At 37.9% G+C, this 19,709-nt stretch overlaps 1 protein-coding gene across 3 annotated transcripts in view; it reads left to right on the top strand.

The window, feature by feature from the left end:
• Positions 1-19,709, top strand: part of VEGFC (vascular endothelial growth factor C) — a 104,614-nt gene that overhangs the window by 10,593 nt on the left and 74,312 nt on the right. The window contains exon 1 of one of the 3 annotated variants that reach the window (XM_084516599.1): positions 18,872-19,182. The exons of 1 other annotated variant lie outside the window; for it this stretch is intronic. In XM_084516599.1, the coding sequence (XP_084372725.1) occupies positions 19,132-19,182 (51 nt within the window). In that variant the 5' untranslated portion in view covers positions 18,872-19,131. Of the gene's footprint in view, positions 1-18,871; positions 19,568-19,709 lie in introns of those variants that run through there. One more of the 3 variants, XM_084516598.1, reaches the window with a different exon arrangement.

Raw genomic sequence — 19,709 nt, 5'->3', positions numbered from 1 at the left:
ACTGTTGCCATCAGAGAAAAAAAAAATTACACACTGGTCGAGCTGTAGCTTAAAAAATTCTGGACTTTTGCCAGAGCTGTTACTTCTGTTACTTGGAGTTGTTAACACTCACAGCACTTTTCTTTCCTTCCCTTTTTAACTGCTGGGGAGGAGTTAGCTCTTAGGCTCTCCTTCCAGTCTAACTCTTGATGAATTCACACATTATGCAATGTGCCATGTATCTTTTTTAAGATAACCCTCCTATACTGATTTTGTGTACGTAGAAGGGAGGACAAGGAAAGTCTTATTGCCGAAGAGGATACTTTGTCTTATTCTTAAGTGGCAATAGTAAGTTGCTTGCAAGTCCAACTACAAAGGTATAAATGAAAGCAATCATAAAATCCTCTTGTTTAAACTGAAGACTTCTGGTTAAAAATAAATCACTTCAGGTGAAGTAATTCATATTGAAATACAAAAAAACTACATTTCTGTGTTTCAGTTAGAGAAAGCATAACCTGCTAGTCTTTCAAAACTAAATATATATATATATATATATATATATGCTTTTGATCTTCCAAATAATCAAAAAGGAAATTCGAAGGAAACCTTTCATAATTTATAACTCGACATGTTTAAGCATATTACTATTTTATATTGTGTGATTCCATAAAGGTAATAGAAACTTTTGATGGTTCTCTTTAATTATATTCTACTTCTATGAAGTTCTGTTTAGGTATTAACTTTAAAAGTCTTCTTGTTAGGTAGGGTTTCAGAGGTGCTGCAAATATGAATCAAGAAGTAAAGCATGTCAGAGATGGAGCTTATTACCCACTTGTTGTTTACTACTCACTTGAGCAAATTAACTTGCTAGTTCAACCCTTAGCACATACACATCAATTTTCATAGAATCAGTGGCTTGGGTTGGAAGGGACCTTAAAGATCACCTAGTTCCCACCTCTATGGGCAGGGATGCCACTCGCTAGATCAGGTTGTCCAGGGCATGTCCAATGTGGTCTTGAGCACCTCCAGGGTTGGAGCATCCACAGCTTCTGTGGGCAACCTGTGCCAGTGCCTCACCACCCTTGGAGTGAAGAATTTTCCCCTAACCTCTAATCTAAATCTTAGTCTCTTTTAGTTTAAAAGCATTTTAAAAGCATTCCCCCCTGTCCTGTTGATATCTGACTAAGCAAAATGTTGCTCTGCATCTTTTTTTATAAGCCCCCTTTAAGTATTGGAAAGCTTAAATGAGGTCACACCGGAGCCTTCTCTTATTCAGGCTGAACAGCCCCAGATCTCTCAGCCTTTCTTCATAGGAGAGGTGCTCCAGTTCCTTGATCATCTTTGTGGCCCTCCTCTGTGGACCTGCTCTAACAACTCCAAATCTTTCTTGTACTGGGGGCCCCAGACCTGGATGCAGCACTCCAGGGCCTCAGAAGGGCAGAGCAGAGGAGGGCAATCACCTCCCTCACCCTGTTGATGCAGCCCAGTCTGTACAAGTCTGGGATTGCCCCAACCCAGGTGCAGCACTTTGCACTAAGACTTGTTGAACCTTGTTAGGTTCACATGGGCCCACTCCTCAAGCTTACCAAGGTCTGTTGGAATGGCATTCCTTCCTTCTGCTGTACCAACTGCACCACACAGCTTGGTGTCATCTGCAAGCTTGCTGAGGGTGCACTCAATCCCTATGTCATTGATAGATATTAAATAGTACTTATTTCTGTCACTTACTCTGTGTTTGCTTAAGTTTTCCATGATGGGCAGATGAAAAGGAGAAACAGAAAAGTAGTGAGAACAGGAAACTACAACTGGCAGCTTGGCAATTAATGTAGCTGGAACTTTTATCTGAAGATTGCACAGTTTGCAAGGTGACAATTGAAGCCATATTGAAATTTCTAAATCCATATTACAAGCGTGAGTGAATGTGGGCTTAAACAGTAATGAATGTCTTCTGTTTTATCGCCTTTTTTGCTGAAAATATTGGTGCCAAAATACTATTTAAATACAGTATGTTCACATGTATGGATTCTGAAAGAAAGATAATGTTCTTTTCAGGCTGTTACCATGCACTTTGTATTTTCTCAGCAACAAGAGCAAGGCCATCTTTCTGGGAAGCTTTCCCTGGGGGGTGGGTGAAATGAATTCTATGCTCCCAGATTTGAGTCTGATCAGACAAACATAACACAGCATATAAGAAGTTGTTACCTTGTCTTGTACCCTAGAGTATGTATTCAAATGTGCCCACATCTGACTGGGAGATCTGTAGTGGTAGTGTGTTTCAGTGAGCATCTCACCAATTACAAACAGATGATTTATTTTCATTAGTACTTGCTTTGGTTTTCAGGGTGATGTTGGAGTTATATTTCTGCTAGATTAAATTCTAATTTCTTAACATCCATTGTTTGGAGAATTTATCTTGCTTGTTTTGAGCTTTTCAAAGCGAAATGCCCAAAATAAAGGCAACAGTAGGTTTGCAGCAAGCCTGAAGATGTATCCTACATTGTACTTGATCAGTTAGGTTTTTCTGCTCTTTGACAAACCCTAAAAGCCAAAACAAGTGCTTAAAATTATCTTTTATGGTAATAGACAACTCAAACTGAATATTATAAATCTTTTGAGAGCTGGCAGCCACAAACGACCTCTTACCATGAACCTAACTGAACACTTTATCTTACAATTACACATTTTTGCTTATGAATGTAATTTTCCAGAAATAACCGTCAGTTGAATGACTTTGACAGATGTCACTGTCAGTTGCCTCCTCTGATAATGCTGATCGGTACATCACCTTCAGCCTTTACATTTGCAGAGGCACATTCACCTTCTGTATGTATTCACTTAGATCTTACAGGTGTTTACTATAAGTTATTCTCCATTACATAGCAAAAGGCTTCTAGTGCAGTGAGGTAACCTGGGGAAAGAAGAGATGGGAATGGTAGCAACTATTCTGATTCTACTAGCAAGAGTATTGATAGCTCCCTTTGCGTGTTATAATGCAATTTTGAGTCTTATCAGTAGAGTAGAAGCCTAAATTATTAAAATGAACATGAGCTTCTTAAGAAATAAAGATATAAGACATTTCTGGATGGCCTGTATGAATAAGATAAGATTTTTGGGGGGGGGGGGGGGCGGGGGAGACGTTGCACCATGACAATGCAATACTGAAAATGCTAAAATCTAGGAAGAGCAGGTTTTGCAATATAGCAAATAATGTTTGGAGGGTCTTTTGGTTATTTTTTTCCCATCAGACACTTCGTAAAAGACCATCTAAAATCTTTGTTTAAATGCTTAAAAAAAAAAAAAAAATAGTCAAGTGTTATGTCTCCAAAAGGTTACAGACTCTATGGCTTAATACAGAAAGCAGGCATAGTATGATATGTAATTAGCAATATAACTTATGGTAGTACAGAAGAAATAAGGCCAATTTTCTTCCTTTGTATTCTTGAGAGAATATACATACTTGCATTTGAAATTCACAAAATAAATATCACTTATTCTTAGAAAACAAAGCAGATATTTTTTTTCACAATTTGCAGGATAAGTTGCATGTTGTAGCCTGTCATGACCAAGTAACCTTAGCCTGATTCTGTTGATTCTGTTTCACCAGTTCCTGTTGCAGGTCTTTAAAAATGCACAAGAAGTAGAAACAATCCAACTCTTTGGTATTAACTAAATAAACAGTTCTTGCAGTATATTCACAGTAAATTAATTCTTGCCTGCTGTAATGAACAGAAGCGTTTTATCACCTTTTTCAGTAAAATATTTAAACAAGGATCACTGTTTAAAAATCTATTAATGTCAACATATGAAAATGTACCTTTCTGTAAAAAGATTGCATCTTAAAAGAAAGAGGACAGTAAAAGATCTCATGTATGTTAAATCAATTAATTCAGTATATGTTGCTCTTCCTTGAACCCTAGATGGTATCAGCATGTATAATTTTAAAATCTTCTTAATTTTCTCTTATTTGTACAACAGAAATAGATAATGATTTTTAAACGTATTAATTTTCTTTTTAACATAAATTCTGCAGAGTCATGGTCATATGCTTCACCTGAAGACCTGTAATTTTTCATCTTTATTCAGCTTTCAGATGTCTTAGCTGTTTTTTCTTTTCTTTTCTTTCTATCTTTTCTCAAATGTCTGTACACAATTGAATTTTGAATCCATATCTAAGTAAAATTCTTTTGTCCAACAGTATGTGATTGGTTGCATGTGATCTTGAGTTCTGGAAAGGTTCTGGTTGCTATGTGTGAATTTACACTGGGAATGACAGAGATCAGAAGAATTACTAAATAATTACCACATTCAGTCAGTACTCTCATGTAAAATTAGTTTCTGCTTTGTGCCATTAGTAGTTGGATATAATGCCTTTCATAGTCATGGACTAACTCTCCACCACTGATCCCTGAAATGGAGACATTGTTTAGCATCACTAAGGAGAGACTTTTATGTGGGAACTGACACCTAAAAAGTACCATTTCCTCCAAAAATTGCAGCAGTGAGAGCAATTGCAGAGATGGTGCTCAGTCTTCTTTTGTATTACATTAAATAATCTGAATGTGTTGCCCAAATCTTATATGGGACATATAAGAGGTACAGCACATAAAATACACATGGAAACATCTGTGATTTCAAGTCAAACTACCATCAACTTCAAGGTTGCTTAATTTGAAGTTTGCTTAATTTTCTCAGATACATGTTAATGGCAATTTTCTAGGCACTAATAAATATCAATACCGCTTTGAGACAGAAGTTCTTCTAAGGCTATCTTGAGATAGCCTTAATGTTAATTTGATGCTTCTTGTTTTACTATTTTTGGTTGAGTGCATGCGTATGTACAATGATGGGTACCTTTCAGTACATGTGATGTTAACTGACTTGTCTCTAAATAAATCCTGGATCTCCACAAAGTTTCCTGGTTGGAGGAGTCTCAGCACAGTTTCATTGTCATGATGCAACGTCTTTTTTTTTTTTTTTTTTTTTTTTTCCTGAAATCTTATCTTATACAGGCGATCCAGAAATGTCTTGCATCTTTATTTCTTAAGAAGCTCATGTTCATATTAATAATTTATTATATAATATTTATAATATAAATATTAGTTATTAAATTAAATTTGCTCTTTTTAATGTGCTCAAATTCTCTCAGACCTTTATTGGTTTATTTGTGAACATTTCATATACTTTTCAAAGTTGAGCAATGTATTTTATATTCACTGAAAAAAAGTTCTATTAGTGTCCATTACATATGAGCAAAGTAACTCATCTGTTACATGCTGCCTGAAATGCTACTATAGTTGTCATGTCCTCTCTTTAACAGAAGTTAAAATACTGTGGCCATAAGGGAGATGGAATAGATGCTTTATTTCCTTTTTTAAAATCTTTCAATCTGTTATATTTTTTTTCTTTTAATTATTTTTGTCTGAACTGAGATTACTTTATTAACCATTTTTCTTACTAGTTTAATAATTCTCTTATTTTCTTCTGCCCCAATTCTTCTTTTTTTCCTTTTATTTCCCCTACTTTTCAAAGCGAGAAAATTTCTGTACAGAATCCCAATTCATTTAAGAGAATTTCTTTTAAGAATCCACACAAAACATTTCCCAGTTGTAGGATTAAATTTTGACAGCACTGAACTATGCACTTCACATTTTTCTTCTTTCTAATCATATTAATTTCATTAGAATTGCTTAATGTACAATGTTACAACTATATGCACTGTATTAAAAACTCCTGGAGCTTAAGCTTGTGGACAGTCCATTACCTGTGAAAATAAGATTTCTCTTTTTAATTCATGCTTTGTCATGTAACAGTACTTACTATTTCAATACCTTATTTCTATTGATAGAAATAAGAGGCAATTTTGTGTGACCTTAGAAAATAGGACCAGATTATATATGAGCTGAAGTTTCAAATAAAAATTATGTTTTACGTGATACCAAGTAAAAGAAACTTGGTAATATGTGGTTTTGATTTCAGGTTTCTGTTCTGTAGTGGTTTGTTGCTGGTTTCTGGTAGTCATTTGTAACTGTATTGCTCGAGAAATACATGGTTACACTGCGTCTGATGAAGTTTTATGGCTTTGGAAGCACTACTATATTACCCTTGCTTAACATTTTAACAAGTGCATAATAAGTTAAAAGAAATTTATTAATTCATCTTTGAAATTAAAAAAAAAAAAAAAAAAAAAAAAAAAGTAGTATAGGAAGTGTTGGGTATCTGGAGAGAAAACTTGTGGTTTTGGAGACACTTTCCTTTATTATAAACTGTTTGCTTATTACAGTTCTTCTTCTTCAATGTTGCAAGATAAAGTACCACGCTACTTTTTGGAGCTGGGGGTTGGAGGAAGAATTTTGTTCCTTTGATTTTCTTTTTATCAGTCACCAAGTATAAGTATTTCCAGAAGCATAGAGTTGTGCATCACATTGTTTCCTTTCTCCGTCAGCCATTGTGTTGGAGTGGGGGAAAGTCCTGCTTTAACAGAGGGAAATGAACCATTTTAGCCTTGTCCTTGCTTCCTGAATGCATGCACCTGTAAATTACCATAGTTTAAGATGAATATTTCTGTGAGAGTTGTTTGTTAGAATGGCACTATGTGCCTAGAGTCTTTTTCTTTCTTTCTTCTAATCTAAATAAATAGTATTTTTAAATAGGAAAGAAAGCACTTTTGTCATGATAGAATCAGCTTACTGTAAGCCTCATCTTGTCCTTAAATTACATTTTCATTCCTATAGAATGAAGAAATAGAAAGCTATGTTGCTGAGTATGCCAAGTTGAAAGAGGAACACTTCCCTTGCTTTCAATACAGGACTGAACTTGATGGAGAATCAGAGATTGACAGCATTTTGTGTTGCAAAAACAATTTTGTCTTGCCAAGGCATTTGGAATCTATAGATTTCTTTATATAGTGTTCTGCCTAAAAAGCAAAACACTGGGAATTAAATTTCTCAGTGAGGATAGTAGAAAACTGTTAATATTGTTAGGTAAACTGGCTTTTACTAGCAATAGTATTGGGAACGCCCCCCCCCCCCCCTTTTTTTTTTTTTTTCTTCCTAAGCCATAACGAAAACAGGATTCTAAACCATAACGCTGATCTGAATCAAATTTACAGATAAAACTTGATAAGTGCTTTTACTACTTAAGTATAAAATTGATTCATATTTCATCCTAACACTTTGGTCTTTGAACACAAATCAAAGCCTCTCTGAATGGAAATCATGGCATGGAGGGAACTGGGGAAGTGGAGAAAGCAAATTTTAAACCAGAACAAAACAGTGCTTTCCTAGGTAAATATCAGGTGTCAAAGGAAAAACAGATATTTGTTTAAATCCCTTAACCTTAAATTGGATTTAAATTTATATATTATAAATAGCATGCAGGGTGATGTGTTTTTTTTCCCTCCCCACCCCTGTGGATTAAGCAACATTTTAGTAACTGCCACTTACCAAATCACATGGCTACATGTTTCATTAATTCGATATTATGTATTCTGGTAGCATGTGTATGACTGAGCAGCAGGATGTCTTTCATGTACAAAACACTAGCCAAATATTAATAAAATTGTACTCCTGTCAATCTTGAACATAAGCCAAAAAACTTTTAGGCCCTAGAAGACCTAATAAAGGTTTGTTGCTTTCTTCTTCTGCTGGATGATTAGAAGTCTGTGAGAGTAGCAAGTTGAAAATTTCTGACGTGAGTGTAAACAAATAATTTCATGAAGTATAAATGTACTGTACATGTATTAGTGACATGCTTTCTATTTCCTGTAGATGCATTATGACATTCTGTCTGATCTTTGGAAACTGTAACTGTGACACCGATGTATTCAGTGCTATTGTCCCTGTTGTATTAAAGAGAGGGGAGGAAAAAAACAAACAAACAAACAAAAAAAAAAAACAGAACTTGGAATAAGATATTCTGTTTAAGACACTTTTTGGACAAGCCAGGGGGTAAATCTGCCTGGGAAAATGGGATTTAAGTGTCTAGAAAACAAGATTAGCCTTTTCTATTTGATCTTTGGTGAAATCATGTTGAACTGAGATGTTTCATTGCTGACAGCTCCTAGTGAATTCTCTTTTTTTTTCATTTTACTGAACTGGAGAGCAGAGGCCACAGGCCCTGCTGCCCTTTCATTGTCTCCTAACTCTGTTGAGTCAATTCTCATGCAAGAACGTCTGCTGCATGTGTTGAGTAGCTAAGGCTTCACTAATAGTATCTGACATTATAATAGCTTTCCACCCAAAATTCTCGAGAAAGATTAGATGGACTCAAATCTCTGTGATTAATAGGATATGTTACTTCATGCAACTTTTTGCTTCTTTGAAGTAAGAATACATAAGGAATGCCATAATGTAATTACAGTCTGTGACCTTCTAGAATTACTACCTCATAGGTGGCAAAAATCATAAAAATAATAAGGTAAATAACTTCTTCCTTGTTCTAAAAAAAAAAATAAAAAATGAGTATAAGCCTCTGTAGTGGATGTAAAAAGCAAGTTATGTGCTTCTCATTACTTAATTGTGTAATGATTAAGGCCATATACATAGTATAATTTAAAAGGGAATGAAAAAGAAATATTAGCACAGCTGTGGAATTTATTTTTGTCAGACCAACTAAATTCAGGAGAACAGAATGTCTTCAGTAGAATTATTGTCTGTTCATAATTTTGTAACAGAAATTCAGCATCCTAAATGGAAATTAAAAGTACAGTGCCTTGGAGGAACAAATCTCTCACACGGAAGTTATATCTCAGTTGGCTCTCTCCTTCTTCTCTGCTATTAATTCGGTTGAGCAGTTTGCATTTATTGCACAAGAAACTTAGCATGGATAATTGTAGAATTTCTTCATCCACAGGTAGGCATGTTCTGTTTGCAATAAGAACTTCTCTTCAGACATGTCCAAAAATTATGAGATCTGTCATACCAAAAAGAATGAACAAGAAATAACTCTAAAATGAAGGCTTAAAGTCAGTCAGTTGAGAAACATTCCTATTTGATCAAATATGCTATTATTACCATTGCTCCATTTTGATAGTCAAATTATCAACATAGAGACTAATTCCATAGATTTAATTATGTGTCTCAATCATATTCCTGCCCACTTTCCTCTGTATACTTCTTTGACTTCTCATTATAATGTGGGGGCTTCCCAAGGACAGGATGCAGATACTCCACGTGAGACTTCTATAACTTTAGGTATCTCAAAGTTGGGTATATAGTCTAAGTTATGCCACCCTCACCCTCTTGCTACTAACAGAGAACAAATAAATTTTAGTACATGTCCTAAAATAAACGCCAAAGAGAGGGAAAATGAGTTCCCCTTTGGAAAGGGCCTATTGCTCTTCATTGACCAGACATTTGGCTTTAGGCTAGAACCTTAACTCTGACAGCAGGGAGGTAGGATCCTCTTCCCCATGTTTTATTTTTCCCGGGTGTGGTTAGTTTTGTTGAAAATGTGCCCACATATGACTACTGTTAAGAACCATTGTAATTCTCCTTTTGGATTTCGCATTCTTTGGCCCTGTGTGAGTTAGTGAATGCTGGCATGATTTAAGAGGAATGTGGAATAAGGCAACGGTGCCCTGGAGGCATCCTGGCATTTGCATGAATTTGGGGACTTCTGTGTATTGTACAGTTCAACTGATGAACTGAAGAAAAGCTCAAGCAAACAAGAACTTTTTAAAATATATGCAGAAATGTTAGAAAGTATCTTTTTTTTTCCTAATCTATAGTGAAAGAAAACAGTTAAATGTGCATCAAAATGTCAATTTGACATTTGTTTTGTTAAAATCAAATGGTTTAGCTTTGCATCATGGGGTTGGGGGGAGGGGGGAAAAGGAGTTTGCTTATAAGGTCAAGTGTTCAAGCCAACCTGAAAGAATGAGTAGTGTTATAATTACTCCCACTGCTGTGCAAACATGAAGCTGACTGAAATTAGCCTTCTTAATTATCAGCTTTGATATTGTATATTTAGGGTAACCTTTTGAAAACTCACTGAGTTTTGTCCTAGCTCTTTTCCAACTTGACTGCAAATAGATTGAATTTGAGAAGTTGTTTTATTCCTGCTGGCACTCAGAATTATTACTTAATGAGGCATCTGCTACTGTTAAACTAAACATGTCACACAATAAATATGCAAAAAAAAAAAAAAAAACTCAACTGCTGTACTATGATGTCTACTTCTGATTTGGGGGAGGGGAAGAGAATATGCTTTTCCTCTTTATTTTTAAAACTTGAATTTTCAAGATCTCCTATGTACATGAACAGACTTACTGTTTATATCACTATTTGAATACATCTCTTTCCCAACTGAGTGAGAAAGAATCTTATCCTTTTCAGATAGTCAACGTACTTGGATAAAGAAAATCACTTTTAAAAATTAGATGTGATTTGAAAGGAGCCTATTGCAATTCATAAGGATCTAATTGCAATTAAGAGCTGCTCCTAATCCCCACTGGCTGCTTTTGAACATTTTGGTGCAAAGACTGTAGACTATAGATGTTAGGCTATCAGGTGAAAAATACTCATCTCAGAATTGTGTGGAAATAAATGTGCTTTTGGACTACTCTAATTTCTATATAGCTTTGCCAACTAGAATATTAAGAATCCAGAATATTAAGATCCACCAGAAAACATCTACTTTATTTATAAAAGCTGAGTGATTTACTAGGAGTAACCTGAGAGTAAAAAGTATGTGGTATGGCCCTCTGTACTCCCTCATTAGCCTATAAAGATTTTTAAAACTATGGTGTAGCTCATATAATCTCTTGAGTAGCTGCTTTTGTAGCTGGCAGCAGCAGCATGTAGTTAGGGACCAGGCTCACTGACTGTCTGACCTTCTCCATAATCCTGCAACTGAGGCAACTCAGAAGCCATGACCACATTCCCTGACCACATAGTGCTTCAGTGGTGAAGAAAAATGAGATGGATGTATGAGCAGGGCTTTTCTGTATCCTGTGTAGGTGAGGTAGCTATGAGTGGCCCTATAAGTTATACAAATGGACAGGAACAGAATTATGACTAACCTTCTGGCATTATTAAGGAGGAAAAACAAAATCTGGCTCTAAAACTAGTGATGACTAAGCAGGCTCTTTTGATTGCTCAGAGTGTTTTGTTTTATTTTTTTAAAGTGAATTCTGTGCATCTCTGAAAATTATTTTAATATTATATTTTGGAACCTGTCCTCTTATATAGAATATCTGCACTTTTTTTTTTTTTTTTTTTTTTAAATGCATCTACCTACCTATCCATTCTTTTAACCTCCTCCTCCTCCTCCTTCCATATCGCCTGGTTGCCCTGGGAAGATGCCATCGCTGCAGGGAGTCTTACTAAGAGGCTGGAGTTGTTCTGAGTTTTGAATACACTCAGGCTTATATTTGTTATCAATAGAGAAGATTAGGTTGAGTTCCACAGCTGGAACTTGCTACTGAAAATGGTCTGTTGCTCTACCCTTTGCACTCAAGAGTTTTATGCTGGGACAGATTAGTTGAAGTGTCCCTGTGGAGTATAGCTGTAGGTTTGTGATGGGATAGGAATTTTTAAAATAGATTAGGCCCAGCATGCTATCCGCTTTTTAGATCAGTAGTAGCTGCTTCAATTCAGGTTACAAAGAGATAAGCAAGCAGAAGGACGATGGATGTGCTGTACTGAGGGCTGCTTTGCTCAGTGGTGAGCTGGTTCCATGTTATATGCATCAGCTGCTTCGTCTAGCCTGAAGTATTAAAAGTCAACAAGAGGCTAAAGGAATCAAAGAATCATTATGGTTGGAAAAGACCAGAAAGATATTAACAGGTTGTGCAGAAACAGTTCGGAACTGGTCTAACAATGTCTCTCATTAAATAATTAATGATGAGGGGGAAAATTAGCACAGCTTTTGCCATATTGCAGGGAATTATGATCTGTATCACTCAGTGTTAATGTCATGTGATTAGGAAAATGAAATTTCCTGGCTAGATGGTGAAGGAGGGAATTATTTGTGGCCTCTGATGCAATCTGCATATCAATGCACCTTTGTTCTTTAATTCTTTGTCATCACGTTTGTTTTATTTTATTTTTAGTAGATCTTGGAAAATTAAAAGGTTGGGGATTTAATTTTGAGTTCTCACACATGGTAGATCCTCATCCTCTGGTCTTGAGCCCAGAATATATCCTTAGGTCTGATAGCAACAATAACACTCTTGATTCAGTACAAAACACAGCTTTTTGAAAGAAACATGTTATGGTTTTTATTAAGCAATTGTTTAGCAGAGACAAACCTTCATAGTGACCGAGTTAAGCATGGTGCCAATTCAAACTGTTAGTAATGGTAACTTCCTCATCAAAAATAATGTGTTTGTGTGTGTGTATATATATATATTTCTTTTTAAGATGGAATGATAAAATCTATTTTCCATTGTGATGGCAATAGCACTTGTTATTAATTTCATTTTGGATTATAAAGAATATTTTACAGATTGGATTTCCTGTGTACTTGCTTCCAACCCTATCTGTTGGACTGACTTCTGCTGCAATACTGATGTGCAAAAATTTTTTTTTTTGTTATGACTAAGCGTACGTGGTCTGGACATGAGACTGAAAGACAAGAACAAATTTACTTTGTGGTTTGGACCTGAATCAATGAGGAATTGATTCAGTTTGCCTCAAAATATAAGAAATGCCCTATTGGCTCAGACAAACTGTCTGTCTAGACTGTCTATCTAGTTTTCTGTCTCCAACAGTTGCAATTGGAAATGTTATTTAGGGAGAGCACACAAGACTGTCTGCTTTCTGCAGTCCACTTCACTCATGTTCTTCCAGCACCTGTATCCACTGAATTAGGGATGCATGGTGGTAGTCTTCCACTCCTACATCATTTATTTATTTATTCACTTATTCTTAGTACCCATTTATTGTCCTGATTTCCATTATTTTTCTGATCTTTTTAAACTTTGTGGTTATGTGTGCCTACACAGCTTCTCACAGTATCAAATTTCAGAAGTTAGCTACCTGGTGTTTCAAACAAAAAACACATATCTTCCCCACCCCTGCCCCTGAGAGGAAAAAACAAAAAACAACAACAACAACAACAACAACAACAACAAACAAAAAAAAAACAAAAACAGAACCCCCAAAAACCTCCCTTTCATCATTTTTAAACTAATCTCTAACTACTTTCAACTAGTTTCCTCCTGAAAAATGAAGATGAACCTAAGCAAGAATCTTGGATCTGCATGTCTCCTGATTTGTGTTTCACACTTCTGAATCAGTAACATGGGCTGAAGTGAAATCCAAAGTCTGAACCAGCACCTGAATTTTTAGAAATTCAGCCAAATCTTGCAGTGTATCACTAACAATGCTATTGTTGACCCTAACGAATGAAGGGTGATGTAGGTGGAATATACTATTAGTTTGTTATATTTACAGAAAAGATCTAGCTAGCAGGGACAGCACAGACATGTAGACTTCAAATTGGAAATAACTTTCATAAAGTCAAGAAATGACAGGAAGAAATGGGAGATAATGGACACCGTTCTGTTCGGAAATGTGAATGCTCTACTTGCTTTAGAAGAGTCAGATCTATAATTGGAGGAAAGGGAACATCTAGCTGGGTAGAAATTCCTCAAATAAAATAAAATAAAATAAATCAGAAGTTTAATCTGACCACAACCTGAATATGAATCTGCCAAATATGCAAGTACCATATAGGAACATACAGGCAGAAGGATGTTTTATTACTGTACTATTATCAGCACTTTGTTTTGCTCAGTACAGGTCAGTTTTGAAGTACTCTTTTCCAGTGTTGGACATCATCTTTCAAATGATGTCTGGATCAATTAAAGAATATTCCAAGGACAATTATAAGGATGAGTAGAACTTTAAAAAAATGAATATCTGTGCAGAAATTTTGGAAAAGCTTATTATTTTGCCTAAAACAAGATGGCTAAGTAGGGAGGGAGTAAGTGTTCAAATACATAAAAGGCTTTTATAAAAAGGGTAAGAGAAGAATTAACTTTGGTAAGGAACCTATTAAATAATAAGGAAAAAATGTAGATCATAACAAGTAACAACACATTGCACTGTTCTGGGCTTGGAAATGAATTCATCTTGATACTGCTTGATAAGTCTTCCACCAAAAGTTAATACTTCTTCAATTTTTAGTTGAAGGGTTCAGCATATTCTAAACTCTCAGAAGTGCCACAATATTGAACAGAAGACGAGGCGCTGAATAAAAAAGTGGAGAATGCACCTGAAGATACACTAGTGGAGAAAAAGGTATGCAGGAACACAGTTAATGGAAACTGCATCTCTTTACAGAAATAATTAGTTGGGCCATTGTTTTAGCAACTATAGGAAAAGGGGAGAATTCTGAATACATTCTTTGTCTTATTAGGCTGTCAGTTGGAAGGCTACTGCTGGAATGTTTGTAACAGTGCAAGAGTTTGTGTGTGTAGTGGTCATATGGTGTTGAGTCCTACTATGTTTTGTTGAATCTAATTTTATTTATATAGTGACGTGGCTTCAGTTATACACAACTTAGTTTACACACAGCTTTCAGCTAAGAGGTAACATAAGCTTACAATCTGTCATTTTATTGTTTCTAGTCAGAGGTTATAACTACGAACAACATCACTACATAGAGAGGTTAATTTACAGGAAGTTAATGTTCTCTGCGTGCCTGCTCATGTGTGAGACCGTAAACACAAGACGAAAGAGGCACTATGATAAAGAGAGAGATTCTAATGTAAGATGGCTGAATAAAATGCATGAGAGCAACTTCCAAGATATTTAACTTGGCTCAGGGAATTCAAACACTTTCCTTTCCTTGAGATGCTGCCTTGCGCTGCACCTTTTTACATCATAACATCTCCTTAATATGGCAAGGTTTGATAGTGTTTTATGCTATTGCAGATGGCCAGTCAATAGCATAAAGAAGTTCTAATGTTAAATGCCAATAGCCTTGGTTTTAAGAGTTTAGAAAGAGGATCCCTGAGAACAAAGAAATTCTAATAATCCTGTAATCCTTGAATATCAATGAGTGTCAAAGGGCTGAAGACAAAAGGTTTCTGTCTTGTCAGTTAATTTTTAAGACGGATGAATGCCTATACCAAAAGAAAGAGACATTTCCAGATGATGATTTTAAAAAATAAAAAATACTGGAAATAATAAAAATCCAGAAAATGAAAAGCACTAGGCCAAGCAAAGCATCATAGAAAATGACTTTGCAGATATGCCACCTCTCATTAAATTAAAGCTATTCATCCTGTCAATATTTCTGATTAAAGTTACATTTCAGAGTCCCTAGTTGGGGGTTTTGTGTAGAACAGTACCCCATGGGTGAAGTTGTACAGTAAGGAATCCTGATCAAAGTCAAGGAAAGATTTCAGTTACTTATGGTGATCTTTAAGCCCCCACTCTTTAAATCCTTTTCTAGGATAGTATAAGGAAATACTAATTGAGGGCCTGTACAAATTATGCTTTTAAATCCGCTTGTGAGGAATGCGGAAGGCCATTATGCACACAAACAATGAAATTTCAGTACTCCAAAATGTTTCCAGTAAATCATATATGTTTTATGTAAACAAGAGGATTTGTGGCAGAGAAGTGGACTACAGCCTCAAATCCACTGCATCGTCTTTTTCAGTAGCTAATTGTTCCCTTGCATAGAACTAGTTACACATGGTAGATAAGTAGTAGGATAAGAAATGTGTAATAGGAGTTGGAACTGAAAGATTCAATTGTCAGAACAGTTGATCAGTAGTGAATTTTCTGATAGTTTGACACTGAACCCTAAATGCCTTCTCCCCTCATACATTAGGCTTATTTACAGTATTTTACAGAGGACTTTGCTAGTTAAGATACTAATTAACATCCTTTTTTTTTTTTTCTTCCATACTTTTAAGCACTGGAGGAACAATGGGAGAGTCATATCTGTAGGAGAATTAAGGACTAAGTTTAAAATAGCACCTTCATTCTTTTGAGTTACTCCATAATAGCACTTCAAGTTGCTGAGCTTGGGGAAAATTGTCTCTATCTTTGAGATTTACATTAAATACAGATACCACCAAAACTCACCAGTAAATGTGTTTGTGGAAACAGAAGCAAACTTGCCGTTTTAACTCCTGGATATGTTTCTATCTAAGAGCAGAGCACAAGAGAGATTGATTCAAACCAAATGCAGGGCTTTAAGAATAAGGAGAATGGAAATGACATTGTGTGAAAGGAAAACATTCAACAGCTTGTTTTTCAGTTCTGAAAGATCTAAAATAAGCAAACTCTATAGTAAGCAAACAGACCAAATTACAACAGCATGCTACTGACTTTTGTTTCTGTTATTGACACTTTTCTGTTCCCCATTCTTGGCTCATGTTTCCTACGGTGGTTCATCTCTGACTTTTTTATCTCCATTCATTAGCAGTATGAAAGCAAGTAGTGAAATATATCTGCCAAATATATTGGAGAGGACTGTTAACAGATACATCTAGATGCTGCAGAAGAATGTGTTTCATAGATGTATGTTACACCAACTTCACCATCAGAATGAGGCCTGGATATATTTTAAAGCAATTTTAAAACAAGACCAAGAGAATTCATTTGAAGGAATTTTATACTTGACATGAAAAACTTCCTTTCTTTGCCAATAGTAGCTATTACCACTGTTAAAGCATAACATGCCAAGAGCTAAAACTATATTTCTACACTACTGGAGATATCTCTTTAGTCATTTGTGTTTATAAGGTCAGTTCACTGCCAAGACTATTAAGAGCTGCTTAAAATTAATTAAATTTTCCTGTAGGCCTTGTATGGATATTTTCATATAATTGAAAATTATCAAATAATCTCTGTATTGTAATTTGAAAATAAGAGGAAGGATATCTATTGCTAGCTGATTGGAGAAAGGAGAAAAGATTTTAAATCAGCAAAACTTTAAATTATCCCATCTTTTAGGGGACTGAAAGAAATACAGCCTGAATTGACAGAAGTCTGTAAAATGACTCCAAGCCAATGTAGTATTCATTTACTTGTAAACTGAAGGTGGTTGAAATCTATGATACTTTTATTTTAGAACCTTTAAGTTTAGACTATGACTTGAGGTGTTATGAAACTGTGATTATGAGCTTTCCATCATGATGGTTTAAACTCACTACACAGAGCAGTTGGTGGAAATGCTCTCTCGTGTAAAAGTATTTCATGCCATGAAGGATGTTCTGTGAATCAAGCGAAAAGAGTGCTGCTGAAGTGGGAAAAGAGATGAGGAAGCCAGCTGATGTAGTGATAGCATAGCATGAGCATCATGTTCCATTTTTTGTGATTTAGCAATGAAGAGATGCTCTTTGCGTGACACTCCATTGAAATATCTGTGCATGATTTTGTCACTTTCTGCAGCAACATGATGTTTCTGAGAGATTTTTGAGTGTTTAAAACTCAATCAAATAACGCTGTGTTTGTTTAGATGGATTTTGCATCCTGGAGTATGCTTGCTGGCTTTAATCCTGTGCTTTGATCTGTAGCACTGTAAGGGTCTGTTGAAGAACAACAGGCTTTGTAAATTATACTATTTGGTGTCTTCTTAGGGTTTTACTCAACTTCTACCACTGTCATCTATTCATTGCTTCACTGTGTCCCACAGATATTAAATTGTTAGTGCTTCAATAACTTTGTAGTAACTATGAAAACTGTTTATAAACATCTCTCTATCCAAACTTGAGATTTCATTCTGACTGCAAGTGAAGTGATTGCTTCCTAGCATCAAAATAAATCCTTTGTGCAGCAGCAAGCTGTGAAATGCCATTTTGAGAAGGGTAAGGAATGACACAGAAAGAACAGAAGGTGCCTACAGGCCTGCTAGAGCCCCCTGTGCGTAAACTCTAGGTTGGCACTCCCTGAAGAGTCACATACTGGGGCTCCCAAGGAGAGGAGCAGTGAAACATGAGCAGGGTGCCAGCAGCCAGCTAAGGCAGTCCGGGATCTGCCCACACGGTATGTTCCCATATAGTCTTGATATAGTCTTGTATCCAGAAGATGTTTATGAGGGATGCGGAACAGTTTGAAAAGCAATTTTAAACATATACGTGTTTCAAAAATGCTCTAACATCAAGCAGTGGTGGAACAGGGAATATAACTTCTTCTGTTTGCATAGCAGAGGTTTGGGCAGGCTGTTCTCTATTATTTCATTAGCACTGTGCAATTTGCTTTGGTTTAACGTTTGACTTTTTATTTTGTTGTAAGCTTTGATCAGTGTTACCCCGTAGCACAGCGTCTGTGTTGTTTTACTTCAGAATCTGAACAGGGTGGCACTTCTGTTCCGAGGTGGCTCCAAGCTGTCATTGATAGGGAGGCTGCAAATAAGTAAGAGATACCCTGTGGGGTATTCGGTTTTTCACTTGACAAATGTTTTCTCTCCAGCCAAAAAAGCTGCATGCCTGCTACGCTCTCTCAAAGAGAGCTGCCAATGCTGCTCAACAAGTAGCTGGTTAGGATTAAAGGCAAATCTTGCAAAACTTCACACGGGCTCAGAGTGCATTGTAACCAACTTGATCCAGCAGTTTCGGAGCTGAATGCAGCCAGCGGGGAACTTTGATTCCCCCTCGGGGCTGGGACCTAGAGCGAGCTTTTTTTTCTTTTTTTTTTTTTTTTTTTTTTTTTTTTTTCTTGGCAGAGGCGCAAAGCTTGGGGCTAGACAAGCCGGGCTCGGCCACCCGCATCTCCTGGGGCTCCCCCTCCTCTCCCTGGCGGAGCGGGGCGGCCTCTCCCTCTCCCTGCCCGCGGTGCGGGGCGCTGCGCTCCGCTCCGCTCCGGGGCCGCCGGCGGCAGGCGGCGCACCAGCAGCAGCAGCAAGAGGAGGAGGAGGAGGAGGAGGAAGGCCGGCCCCCTCTCTCCGCCCGGAGGCGCAGGCAGAGGGCGCTTTCGCCATGCGCGGCCCCAGGCGCCGTGCACCCCCCGGCCGCGCCGCCGCTGACAGGCGTCGGGCGAGCGCTGCGCGGAGCCCTGCGGAGCCCTGCGGGCCGGGCCGGGCCCCGCGGGAGGGCGCGCAGGGGCCGCGCCGCCAAGGGGGAGCTGCGGGTGGCTGCGCCGTGCCGCTCTCCTTCCCTCTCTCTCTCTCTTTCCTTCCCTCCTCCTCCTCCTCCTCCTCCTCTCTGCGCTTTCCACCTCCCCTGCTCCTGAGTGAGCGCGGCCTCGGATGTCCGGTTTCCTGGTGGGTTTTTTACCTGGCAAACTCCGGATAACTTCGGTGAGAATCCGCAAAGCGGCCGGGAAAGTTGGGAACTCCCCTGCAGGCGTCTAGGAGCTGCTGCTGCTACCGCATCTTCTCCATCCCGCGGATTTTACTGCCTTGGATATTGCGAGGGGAGGGAGGGGGGGACAGGACAGCGAAAGCCGGGGTGGGGAGAGAGAGGACGAGAAGAAGCCCCGCAGCTCTGCCCGCATTCCTCCGCCCGCCCCGCGGCCCCCCGCCCTGCCATCTTAGCACAATGCACTTGCTGGAGGTGCTCTCCCTCGGCTGCTGCCTCGCTGCCGGCGCCCTGCTCCTGGGACCCCGGCAGCCGGCCGCCGCCGCCGCCTACGAGTCCGGCCAGGGCTACTACGAGGAGGAGCCCGACGCCGGGGAGCCGAAGGTAAGGCCGTGCCCCGCGGAGGATGCCAAGCTTGCCCCACGGGGCACCGGGCTCCGAGCCCCCTTGGGTGCGCCGCTCATAAGTCGTACCGGCGAGGAAAAGAGATTGGGGAGAAGGGGAGGAGGGGAAGAGGTGTTCTAGG

The sequence above is a fragment of the Aythya ferina genome (assembly GCF_964211825.1).
Source record: "Aythya ferina genome assembly, chromosome: 4".
Taxonomy (NCBI): Eukaryota; Metazoa; Chordata; class Aves; order Anseriformes; family Anatidae; genus Aythya; species Aythya ferina.
This window is presented reverse-complemented; position numbering and strand designations above follow the sequence as displayed.